Source organism: Pseudochaenichthys georgianus, chromosome 21 (genome assembly GCF_902827115.2).
Source record: "Pseudochaenichthys georgianus chromosome 21, fPseGeo1.2, whole genome shotgun sequence".
NCBI lineage: Eukaryota > Metazoa > Chordata > Actinopteri > Perciformes > Channichthyidae > Pseudochaenichthys > Pseudochaenichthys georgianus.
Window position 1 is genome coordinate 15145418 of NC_047523.1, and position 12084 is coordinate 15157501.

Sequence of the window (12084 nt, forward strand, 5' to 3'; positions counted from 1 at the left end):
TATTTTTCAGCAAATCAAACAAGCTTTACACTAATATTATTTGTTGTTAAGGATAACTGTCCATCAGCAGCGATCTCTAGCTTATTTTTCAAAAGAATATTGAAAATCAATTTTTAAAAGTTGTGAATTGATCCAGAATCCTAAAAGAAAAAAGGTCAATATGTCAATATGTTGGGTAAACTTTTCTCAAGTTGAGCTAAATATGTCCTATAATTGACCTTTATTAATGCACGGAAAGCTATAGCAGCCCATCTCCAGAAATAACCTGCTTCACATTCACACAGCCCCCCACAAGCCCACCTGGGAGCTGACCACTGGAAGTGCAGCCTATTAGTGCCGGGCACAGTGCCTCCACTGGGAGTACTCCGAGGTTCAGTCCTTAGTTAAAGATACCCGGAGTATAAGTGTTGTTAGTTTTCGCACTCGCAGTTTCTCACAAAAACCTGGGAGGGATTTGTTTTGGCAACGATCCAGTGACAAGACCCGTTTTTTTCTTCTACCGTGCAATTAAGTCGCTGCTTCAGGATAAACAGCAGCATTACCTGGCAGGCCCTCTCCAATGGGGCCAGGTCCGCTTGCAGAGCATTTTGTAGCGCTCCAGGCACGGCTCGTAGGCCTGGCGGAAGGCGTAGCCGGCTCTCCGCACACGCACGTTCTCCATCAGGCCCAGGTAGCGCACCTGGTGGCAGACCAGGGAGTCGGTGAAGATGTGGGAGGCCTTCTTGTCATTAGGCTTGATGCACCTGGGGAGGCAGAGAGAGATGTTGTTCACACCGAGGTCACACTGAATGGATTTTTAGAGGGAATCAGTTGAATTTATTGGCAAGTATTCCTGAATTTCTCATTTAAAAAAAAGCTATTTTCTGAACTAGATAATTAAATAAAATGCTAGATTTTGATTAATAACTGATATTTTCCCTAGATGAATAACAGCACTTTACCGGATGTAGTTAGGGTTCTTGGTCTGCAGGTTCCTCATGAGCGTCCCGACTGAATGTCTGAACTGGAATCCAGCAGTGGGCGGTCTCTTCAGGTTGACTTTAGCGGGGTTGCCCTCAGGGAACAGCTGTTTCATGAGGCTGTGGTTGGCTTTGTACATGGCCTGCGACAGGTCCCGGTATAACAGGTCGTTGTTCTTGTCTACGAAGCCCTCGGCGCGGTAAAGCACCTTAATACAAATAGGGAAGAACATAAGTGAAGGAAGACAACTGAACAAATTGTCTTCGCTTTTTTTATTTATTTCAGTTTTTCATTCCCTACATGCGAACAGAGTAAACTTAACTAACAGCCATGAACATATTTAGATTTTAGGATTAAACATTCCAATAAAATATAAATGTTAACTTAAATGTTAACAAACTGAAAAATAACAAGTAGATGGTAATGTAATTGGACATTTTGTTGTATGTAAAGGACCCAGAACTGTGTTAGCTAACAGTATCAAGGCATTTCAAATAAAAAATGGCCTCCAACAAAAATCATCTTCAATTTCATTATCATCAAGTTCACAGAATGATGTATGGTACCTTGCCGGCATAGTGTTGGATGCGGAAGCAGTTGTGAGGCAGGCTGTGGTCAGTGAGGAACTTTGAACTCTTGCTGAGGCGACTCTCAAAGTGCAGGTGTTCAGCGCAGATGGTGTTCAGTTTGTCCAGGAAGGTCTCATCGGTGACCGTCCCCGGCCTCAGGCACTCCTCGTCCAACATGGCCAAGATGCCATTTTGGTGCTGTAGATTGAAAGGTAGGTGGACGTTTAAAGTTGGTATAAATGACCAATAATGAAGTGTTTAATACCCAGAGCTATTGCCTTTTTGCTATTGGCCTTTAGTCAGTGCTTTGATGACTAGTGGAAAAGTGCTACGGGTGCCTGTGGTGAACTTACATTCTCTATCAGGTCGCAGATAATGGCGTTGTTGAAATATTCAATATTGGTCCACTCGATGCCCTGTAACAAAAGAAATTAAGGTCAAAGGAACAATGGCTTTCTTTCGTCTTGCGCAAACAAGATGTCTTTTCTACAGCGGTAAGACACTCAGAATTGAGTGTTTGATGGTTGAGTTTCATCAGACAGAACTGACAGTACTAGAAGCAACTCCCTATGGCGTGAACTTGGGATTTTAGCAGAACATTTACATGCACAAAAAAACAATATAAACACACTACTGGAAAGGAAAAACTCAAAAAGGGCCTCTTTAAAACTCAACCTTTTGCAAAAGCAGATGCTAAAAATGAGTACCCACAAATAATTGCATTACATGTAATGTGTCTTTAACTATAACCTTAAAACCCCTACGTTTTACATTGTTATAGACTCTACAATATAGACTGAGGTTGTTCTCAGTCTATACCACCGGCACTTACCATTAACATGGGGAATTTGAGCCTAATGGGAACATATGTCTCGGAAACACTAAATTGACGAGGCCTCCTTAAAGTTAGTTATTTCTTATTTAAACATTCCTGTGATCATAAACTTTAGTGCAGTTTTTAAGGAATGATTAAATCAGTCTTAATGTTGGTACTTTGATCTTAATAGCCACATTTGTCCTTGTTGCTATATTCAAAAAGGGCTTTCTCTACTACTCTGTCTTTTCTCATCATCTGAGTAAGGACAGAGCCTTTTTAGAAAGGAAAGGGGAAATATTATCCATCTTACCCTCTTAAAAAAAAGGACCCTGAAAGCCCAACTTTGCCGACATCTCATTCACAGCTGCTAATGGGTTGGGAACAGTTCATGTAAGCAACGTGACGGTTATTTCGAGGGAGAGGGCGCAAAGAAGGCGTGGCTTAAACTGACTGGCGAATTCCTCATTGGCGGTGATCCCTCCTTTCTCGAGCGCTGTGGTATTTTCCCATGCAGTGTACTGGATAATGGCCAGCAGTGGAATATCGTTGGTGGTGGTGTTAGTGGGGATGGGGGTGTGGGCGTCACCACTGCAGCACTCACATACACAGAGGACTGAAAACAAACGGAGCTTAAAGGCCCACAACGGGGTAGTGTTTACTCTCGCCGGAGTGAGGGATCACTTCCGTCCTCGGGACTGCACAGAGGGGGAGAATAAACTCGGACTGTGATGGACGACGGGGACGGGATGGAAGACGTAAATGGAGTAGAAAATGTGTTCGAGGGTAAGCATGCAGGTTATGGCAAAGAAGGCGCAAGAGGTTTAAAAGATGAGTGACATGACCATGTTGCGATTACGCTTCAGGGGTATGCAATGATGAACGGCCAACCCGACAAGTGGAGTGCTGACATGTTGAGGGATGTAAATGTACAGTTGCAGGTGAGAGAGGGATCCCAGGGCTGAAAGCTGGGGTTGATGGGTAATCTATCCAAGTGCCCACCACCAGACTATACAGGAGTAAGCGTCAACCTCTGTCTGAAAAGTGAGGTCAATGCAGTAGTCCCCTTAACCTGCATTCTCTTTATTAAACAGCCAGGGGCGAATCTAGAAATAAGTCAATAAGATTGTATAAAAGTCGATGAGAAAATTAACCTATTTCTCACTTGATTCAGTAAACATTGTCCTGATTAATCCAAAAACGCAATGGCTAGTTTCAAGTGATCTTCAATATAGGATGATGTTCCTTTCTTATATTATGACAACAATAAAGGATTAAGGATAGGCTTTAAGGATAGGCTACCTTGTGTTTGACTGGTTGCTACCATCTTGTTTCCAATGTTGCTCTTGCCGTTCTTTGCACCTTGAAACTTTAACCCTCTCAGTGTGTTTTCAGTTCAAGAAAGTACATTTTAACAATATGCTTGACCCAGAAAATGTCTTGTTCAGCATTCATTCATACTTCGCTTAAATTCATTTCCGAAAAAACCAAGATGGCATCCTTCCAAAATGTAGTCCTCAAACCAATTGGTGATTGAATTGCACCCTTCTATGGTAAATTAATTATGTGGGTGTTGTATATTTGTGAATGTGAGTATAGTAACTTACCTCTCTGACGTACTCCTCCTGCTCCTCGCGGAGGGTCAACTCGATGAAGATCTGCTGCAGCTTTTCGTTACAGTAGTTGATGATGAACTGTTCGAAGCTGTTTTCCTGTTGGAGTAGCAACCGGAGAAAAACACCATTAGTTCCAGACATTGGTAACATGTGAAATTAAGAAGGTGCCTGTTAACTCAATCTCATTCTATATTGTGATATGGCCTTTTTTTCTTAAACTGGGGAAAGCAGACATGTTCCAGTTCTGTTCAATTTAAGAACTCATTTCTGAACATTGTTCTTGGGAGTTTCTGATAACACTTAAAAAAAACACTATTGTAAGAAAATGCTTCATCAACCATAATCAGCTTATTTTAACTATTCATTTTGCTGCAGATACTGTAGTAGAAGTCTGCAACAGGAATATCATTATATCTACATCCACCATGATGCTACCAGTCAATGACACTTTTTCAAAAACCTGCTAACTCAATTCTGAAGTGTTCTCACAAAATTGTCTGAAGATAAATCAAGCTAAGAAATACATTTTGAAATAAATTAAATCCCTGACCTTCAATCCCAACAACATATTTTCTGAGATGTGAAATCAGGAAGTATTGAACAGACTATAACCTTTAGCAGACGCATTCTACCTTCTAACGGTGGTAACCATCACTGAACAAACATGTATTCAATCTAGACAATGAACAACTTATGCCAGTAACATTTTGCAAGAACACTTCCTGTTGTCACAAAATTGTCACCGACTTTATTAAACATTGACAGAGTTTAAAAAGCTCGGGCCGTTTTAACTCCCGGCGTCACAGAATTATCATCGTTGTCAATTATGAGCATTTGGAGGTGAGTCATGCTTAGTGGCGGTCGGCCCAATTGTAGGCCAGGTTAGGTCAACATTCATTTTCTAAGGACACAACAGTGGTTAAAGCGGCATGTTTAGTCTCAGAGCTCAGAGTGAAAGACACGGCAAGGTTTCTCAGTGGCCGGGAAACAGAACACATAGCCTCCAGGACTTTGGTTATTAATGTTAAAACTTAATTTCCTTTTACTGAGAAACCTAAAGGTCTTCACCCCTACGACACACACGCACACACACACACACACACACACACACACACACACACACACACACACACACACACACACACACACACACACACACACACACACACACACACACACACACACACACACACACACACACACACACACACACACACACACACACACACACACACACACACACACACACACACACACACACACACACGCACACTCAATAGCATGTCTGTACCCAAGTGGAAGCAGCAGACACTGGACTGAAATATGACAAACTTTAACCCTACAATATTTCAGCTGCTATTCTATTACAAGCACTTCATGGCAGTTTGAGCAAACCGCCGTCGTAAAACTTTGTTTGAAGTTAATGGGCTATGAGTGTTGATTCACTTGCACAAAGGTAAGGGAAAGTCCTTGCGTCAAAAGTTTTAAATCAACTCCATTTCAAGAAGAGAAACAAATACAGTGGCTTGCCAACCATAGAGGGAGAGCTGTTCCTAACTGCACGTTTTTGCTTATTCTTGTACTGTTCTCAATATAGTTAGTTTGTTAAATGAGCATAAGACTACAACAACATCACAAAGCATCAGTCTAATATGTATCTGAAAAGTTCCCCATCATGCGTAATACACTTATTCACTTTGTTTCCAAGAGTCGGATCATTGTAGATGTCTCTAGATAACATATGAAGCTACAGTTTCAAAATGTGTATCTTTACTTAACGTAAAAAACTGGACGCAAGGAAAAAATAGCAAGCCTAGCTCTGTGAAAAGGTTGCAAAACTGGCAACTAGCACCTCTTTGGTTCACGGATTAATTTCTTAATGGTTTAATCTGTATGAAAATCTAAATCTGAAACCTAGCAGAACATTATTTGGCTGGGTGCAGCAACATCATGGAAAGTAAGGAAACCAGGAAATAAGACATTTTGTAACTAGTTAAGTGAGCTTCAGGTGAAGCTAGGTTAGCCATTTCCCAGAGTTTCTAGTCTTGACGCTTGGCTAACTAGCTTTAGCTTCATATTTACCACACAAACACAAGAGTGGTATCGATCTTCTTATATAACTCCCCAAAAGAAGAACATAAGCGCATGTTCCAAAATGGTCAACTAATGTTTATAACCAAAACACATAGGGTAGCCAGTTTATGAGGTGCACCTAGCTCAAATAAATGCAGTTTAATACAAGAGACGAGCAATACATCAATCATTCTAAAACAGTATTAGGTCTACCAGCGAAAGCCTCTACAATTTCCATTAACTTGGATCTCTCTAAAAGCCAAACTTATATTATAAACGTAATGAATGTAGAGTGTATTGCAGGGCCGCTTTACTACACTGCATTAGCACTAGCTAGGCGTACCTAATGAACTGGCAACTGAGTGTTATGTCATGATTCAAGCGATGCAAAGGCTTCTTTAACATCGCTTCAGCCGTGTGGCTATTGCTGCACACGGGGGGGCCAACGAATCATCGTTTCAATGAGGAGCTGAATTAACTCGTTGAGATCACAGCATGCACATTGGCACAGCAAACAGGCCGGTGCAGGTGTTACTTACTCTATCCTGGTGACCCAGACACAAAACAACAATGAGAGGAGAGGGAGGGACTTGAGAGTGAGTGGGGTGAACAGGCAGTGATATGAAACAAAAATAGACATGAACACATGGAGGGTAGGGGGAGTGAGGGCATCAGGCAACAGGGAAAGGGCATTTAATGAATATACATGTATTATGAAATGTATCTAACTCTATAGGGCATGTGTTTGCATGCACATACTTATTTACAAGCACTTATTATCCCAACCCTAACCCTAAGTGACATCTTGGACACGGTTACATTTGAATGCATTGTGCTTTTCCTCAGTATTTTAACTTCATTTTACTCTGTAATGCTGATTTAAGTGTTGGAATCATCATACCACGGAGGAAGAAAATAAAAAACACCTCTGGGAGCAAAATAAAGCTGAGCTAATCTGATGTGAATGTGTTTTTATCAGCCTTAGTTCTGGTTGATAAGCTCCAAACACGCACCCAAACAGCCTGGGGCTAAATCCTTTTAAATGTGATCAAATGTTTGGGTGGTCAGATCCCGTCCTTGTGGCTAAGAGCAGAATAAAGAGTGGGTTTGATCAGCCTCTTATCTTACCTCGAATATCTCAAAGCCATAGATGTCGAGCACACCCATGACCTTGTGGCGGGATTTCGGTGCTGCCTGCGGGGAGACAATTGTTGATATTAGACACACGATGAAAAGGTGCTGCCAGTTTAAATTAGCGTGAACAGCCTGAAGATGGATTAAAAGGAAAGACATTCTGGACATTACTTACTTTAATGCTTTCGTTGATCCTGGTAACAAGCCAGCTAAACAGGCGACTGTAGAGATTTTTGGCAAGGGCGTCTCTGGCATAGTAGGCCTGTAAAAAGACACATTACTGGTACAAATATAATAAATCATTTTCATTACTGCAACTTTATTTTTTTTAGCACCTTTCCGGCAAAATGTTTATAGTGGGTACTTAACAAGTCAACTTAAACACAATAACAATATGAGGAACATTCGAAAAAAGGAGGATTATAATATAAGAAATGGGGCACATGGAAGACCAGAACAACTAGTGGAAGAAGGTGGCTAAATGGAATAAAATATAATAAATTATAATACATTTCTTAAGATTTATTGAATTGGTCTTTGCAGATGTGTTGCCCTTTAGTACATCTCTGAAAACCCAACATGTCAAGAATCTGAACAGCTAATACTTGACTTTGCTACAGGTCAAACATTAAGGAAATACAATCTATCCCTGAGCGGGAACAAGGTCAGGTTAATTCTCTGAATCCTTTCCTCTTTATATCAGACCCAGCCACTTCTTATTAAAAAACAGTCTGCGTGAACTCACTAACCTCTAAAATGTGACCTACATTTGAATCTCCAGGAGGAATAAGGCTTATCTATAATGGAGAGGTCTTCCTGTTACATTGACATGGATGAGAGTCGGCAGCCAGAGGAGCAAGTCAGGGGGAAGAAATGTCCCTTTATCTTTTCATGCCCTGTGAGTGTGCAAGTGTGTGTTTATGTCAATACAAGTAGGGCAGATACGCATTGGCATAACTGGTGCAAGGCAGATTGGTAACTATGTCTCTGACCTGTGCCACGTTCAGTGTGGTGCAGACTTTCTCCTGCTTAGCCTCCACTGTGCGGTAGCTGAACGCTCGCTCCAGCACCGTCTGTTCGGTCCCCAGCAGCTCACACATCTCCTTCAAATCTGCAGAAGGAAAAATAACATGATTAACTTCGTGAGCAATATTGTATTCCAGTGAAACGTGAAGATGGTAGCCAAGGAGTATGACGGCTAGGCATGAGGGTAACATTTATTTGGGAGATTTACAAGTTTTGCACAATTTCATTTGTATTCGGCCCATCTTGCACTATTTGTTATGGTTTTATGTCTTATATATATTTGTGTTGCATTGTTGTAGGAGCCTGGGACTTAAGATTTTATTTTTGACATAACTACACTGTAGGTACTGTGCATGTGACAATAAAACCTTTGAGTATTGAATTGGATGTCAACTTGTTTTGCTTCTGAAGATTAAGATAAACGTGTTTTTCTCACTAAAATGTGCTCCTCACGTAAAACTAATCACCATGAAAAAAGTTAAGGTTGATAGTTGTGAGAATTCACAGCTACTCTTTTGGCAGTTGAAAACCTCTTGGTATTATAATGCTGCATATTTTTCAAACCAACCCTTTTTTTAAAAGTTAAACTATTTGAATATTGTTTGATGATTCTGTCAAAACACTGGTGGATTGATACATTATACCTTTGAAAATAAAATGGGAACACAGGTGCATGCAGTAAGCTGGATGTTCATATGAAAACAGACGTTTTCTTTCCAAGCAGAAAGGGGCACTGAGATGAATCATGCCAATGTGGGAGGACAATATGTAAATGCATTTGCCTAAAGAGAACAGCTGTGGATATGTTGATCCGAACAGCTATTGACAAGGAAATCATAAAATACAAAAATATGTATTAAGTCAGGACGACGACAAAGTGGCCAATAGGGGGCAGTGGCTCAACATCAGGCCAGTAGGGATTGTGGGAAAGGTGTAAATGTAAACTAATTCACAATAATTCATTGGGGTAGATTTATATGAACAGATTGATCAAATGATTCAGCATGTCTGATATTGATTGGAACATGAATACACCCAGATGGCTCAGGCAAATGTATTCACATCATTTTATTTTTGACTGATGCACTTGCAGAGATTTATATAATTAAATATTCATAATTGTTCATATTGGTATACAAGTCTATTGCTATTATTCTTTTCTTCTTACATTATTTGTTGTATCCTTATGTATCCTATTGACCTATCCTGTGCTTCAATCTTATTTCTGTTGCTGCTTTAACATCTCATTGTACCTTGGTGGATCATTAGAGGTTTATATTATCCTATCGTAAGGTTGAAATTAGTTATAAAGTCATGTTAAAAGGTGAGACTTTTTCCTTCACATTTTCCGTCTGTCAAACTCACCGTTTTTGTCTTTGATGCGGCTCTCGTCGTTGCCGTTGCAGCGCGACTCCGGCTTGAACTCAATGTTCCCGAGCTTCAGCACGGCGGCCACCAGCTCCAGCACCGACTGCACCTCGTCCTCCATGAAGCCCACGATCTGCATGGCATTCTGGGAAGAGAGGGCGAAAACATTGGAATGAGCTACAGATTAGTTTATGTTGTTAAATTACTAAGAAACATGCACACAGGGTGGCAAAGGGGAACTATGCATTGTATTGTGACAGTGTAAACAATTCCACAAGGCTGGCACATTACTACCGTCGCCTGCAGCTAGTATGGTTATGTTAATGACTTGGAATAGGCAAAAAAGAAAAAGATTGAACGAGCAGCCAATAAGCCGTGCCAACAGGATCACCATGTCCTGTTAGCCTCTAATTCAAGAGAGCAGTGCTTTCAGACTGAGGTCTCAATTGCCAGGGACTCCAGGCTAAACTACGGGTGCGTTTGATTTACATAATTCATGGGTGACGGGAAAAGAGGAGGCATGTCTAAACCCATAAAACATATCAGCTCAATCTTCCCATTTAAAAACAGCCAATTACCCAATTGAGCATTTAAATGTACTGATCTTAATTACAGTTTTCCATACAAATATGAAACAACTTCCTTTACCAAGCTAACAAAACAGACATTCAACGAAGAGCTTGAGATTATGGTGCATCATAAACCCACAGCTTTATGTTTGCTGTGATAGTGAAGCCTACGGAAGCCCTGAGAGGCAAAGTAGCTCTCTCTGCTGTTTATGGATGAAACAGGTAACAAGATCATATGTTCTAAGTTCCCATGGGAAAAAGGTGGGTTTGAAAAAAGGTGCCAGAATTCTTTTTCTGAATGTACATCTTTGAAAACGTGGAATACAACAATACTGGTGGTGGATTGTTTTAGTCGTTAGTAGTTAGATAGTTTTGTTTACTACACATGGAGTATTTGAGAAATTAACATTAATGCTTTCCCATTAGGAACATAGGGGAGGATCTTTACTTCAGTCTGTTGTGGCCAAAATGTGTATTACAACAACAACGGTTTATTTAAAGATAAAATCCTATCCAAACTTTTCTCTTTAACCGGATACACTTTTTTACCTTTGTGTTAATAGGTCAAAAACACAGTAGAAAAATACCTGAACGAGTGAATCATCAACATTTTATTTGCCACTTGTTATTTACCGGGCTTCCGTATAGTTTTTCACGTTTGTTGAAGTGTATCTCAGTATCATAGTTAGGTCAAATTTCTAAACATTAAAATAAATATTTAACTGAAAAAAATAAAGAGTGGCCATGTTTGGCTTTCAACAGTGGGGGCCATGTGGATGGACTCATTGTTTAGTGGGAATGTGCTCTTGTGTTTCCGGTGGTGGAACGCAGCTGTATGGGGAATACTGAGAAAACTGTGTGTGAGAGGTGATGAGAAGCAGGATGTGAAATGCAAGGAAACAAGTCAAGTATACTGTGACATAACACACTGCTGAGGCTTAACCCTCCTGTTATTCTTGGGGTCAATGTAATGTATTAAATTCAATGTTTAACGTATCTAAAAAAATGGTTCACACTATTTTCTTTGCTTAGTATTTCATGACTTTTCCTAATTTAGTGCGGACTAATGGGTAAACATAAAATGAACATAAAGATCTTTTTTAAATGTCCTGTCCGCACTTTGTACGCATCGGTGTTCCTTGGGGTCAATTTGACCACAGGTTTTAGTAGTATAAAGCAAATACAAATTTCAATATTTTACACATATTTGTCTCGATTGTGTCGGATGATATTGAGGTGACTATTACAATCATTCTAAAAAAAAAAAAACTATCCTCTGCTTTAGTTATTGGTCCTTTAACAACATCAAAAAGATCTTACTTTAACATTTTATTTCAATCAGTGAGATTTTAAGGTGATTTATATATTTTTCTATAGTCACATAATAGGAATTCTGGATGTATAAAGGGATCTGTGGGGGGGAAGGTTGGGGTAATGTTTTATTTAAATGGTTATTTAGGTAGTCAACTAAGATACCTAAAGCACCATATAGAATATGATCATTGTGGTCAAATGGACCCCAGAGGATAAAGGGTGTACATCTGAGGATAACAGGAGGCTTAAACAGCAGCTGAGTGGAGCATGCTGGAGCAGGACTGATGACAATAGGGAGCAGTAGCAGTCTCTTATAGACACAACATCCCATGTGTCACTCTCAGAGATAAGAAACGGTGGCGTTGTGCATGCGGACAATATCTTGCACAAACATATTTAAATAAAAGGAAGCAGCTGCCATGTCTCCTGTGGTTTTCCCCTAAATAACTACTGCTGCCAATGTGCTTTGACAAGTTGAAGCATTGTTGGCATTTTGTTATGATGCACGTGGAATTTCCCCATGTTTGATCAATGTGAAACTAGAAGCTCAGTTCAAAGTTCACCTGGTTTTGCAACATGTGGGAGGGAGAGTTGCGTGGAGTGTTTTCCCAATCCAGGGGAGGGACCAGGAGATAAAGCAA

At 40.3% G+C, this 12084-nt stretch overlaps 1 protein-coding gene across 4 annotated transcripts in view; it reads right to left on the bottom strand.

The window, feature by feature from the left end:
- Positions 1-12084, bottom strand: part of myo1b (myosin IB) — a 78264-nt gene that overhangs the window by 14303 nt on the left and 51877 nt on the right. For all 4 annotated transcript variants that reach the window (XM_034109433.2, XM_034109432.2, XM_034109431.2 and 1 more), the window contains exons 10-18: positions 9558-9705; positions 8159-8277; positions 7342-7428; positions 7161-7226; positions 3951-4055; positions 1883-1945; positions 1527-1727; positions 942-1168; positions 543-743 (exon numbers count right to left, since the gene is read on the bottom strand). In XM_034109433.2, the coding sequence (XP_033965324.1) occupies positions 543-743; positions 942-1168; positions 1527-1727; positions 1883-1945; positions 3951-4055; positions 7161-7226; positions 7342-7428; positions 8159-8277; positions 9558-9705 (1217 nt within the window). The remainder of the gene's footprint in view (positions 1-542; positions 744-941; positions 1169-1526; positions 1728-1882; positions 1946-3950; positions 4056-7160; positions 7227-7341; positions 7429-8158; positions 8278-9557; positions 9706-12084) is intronic.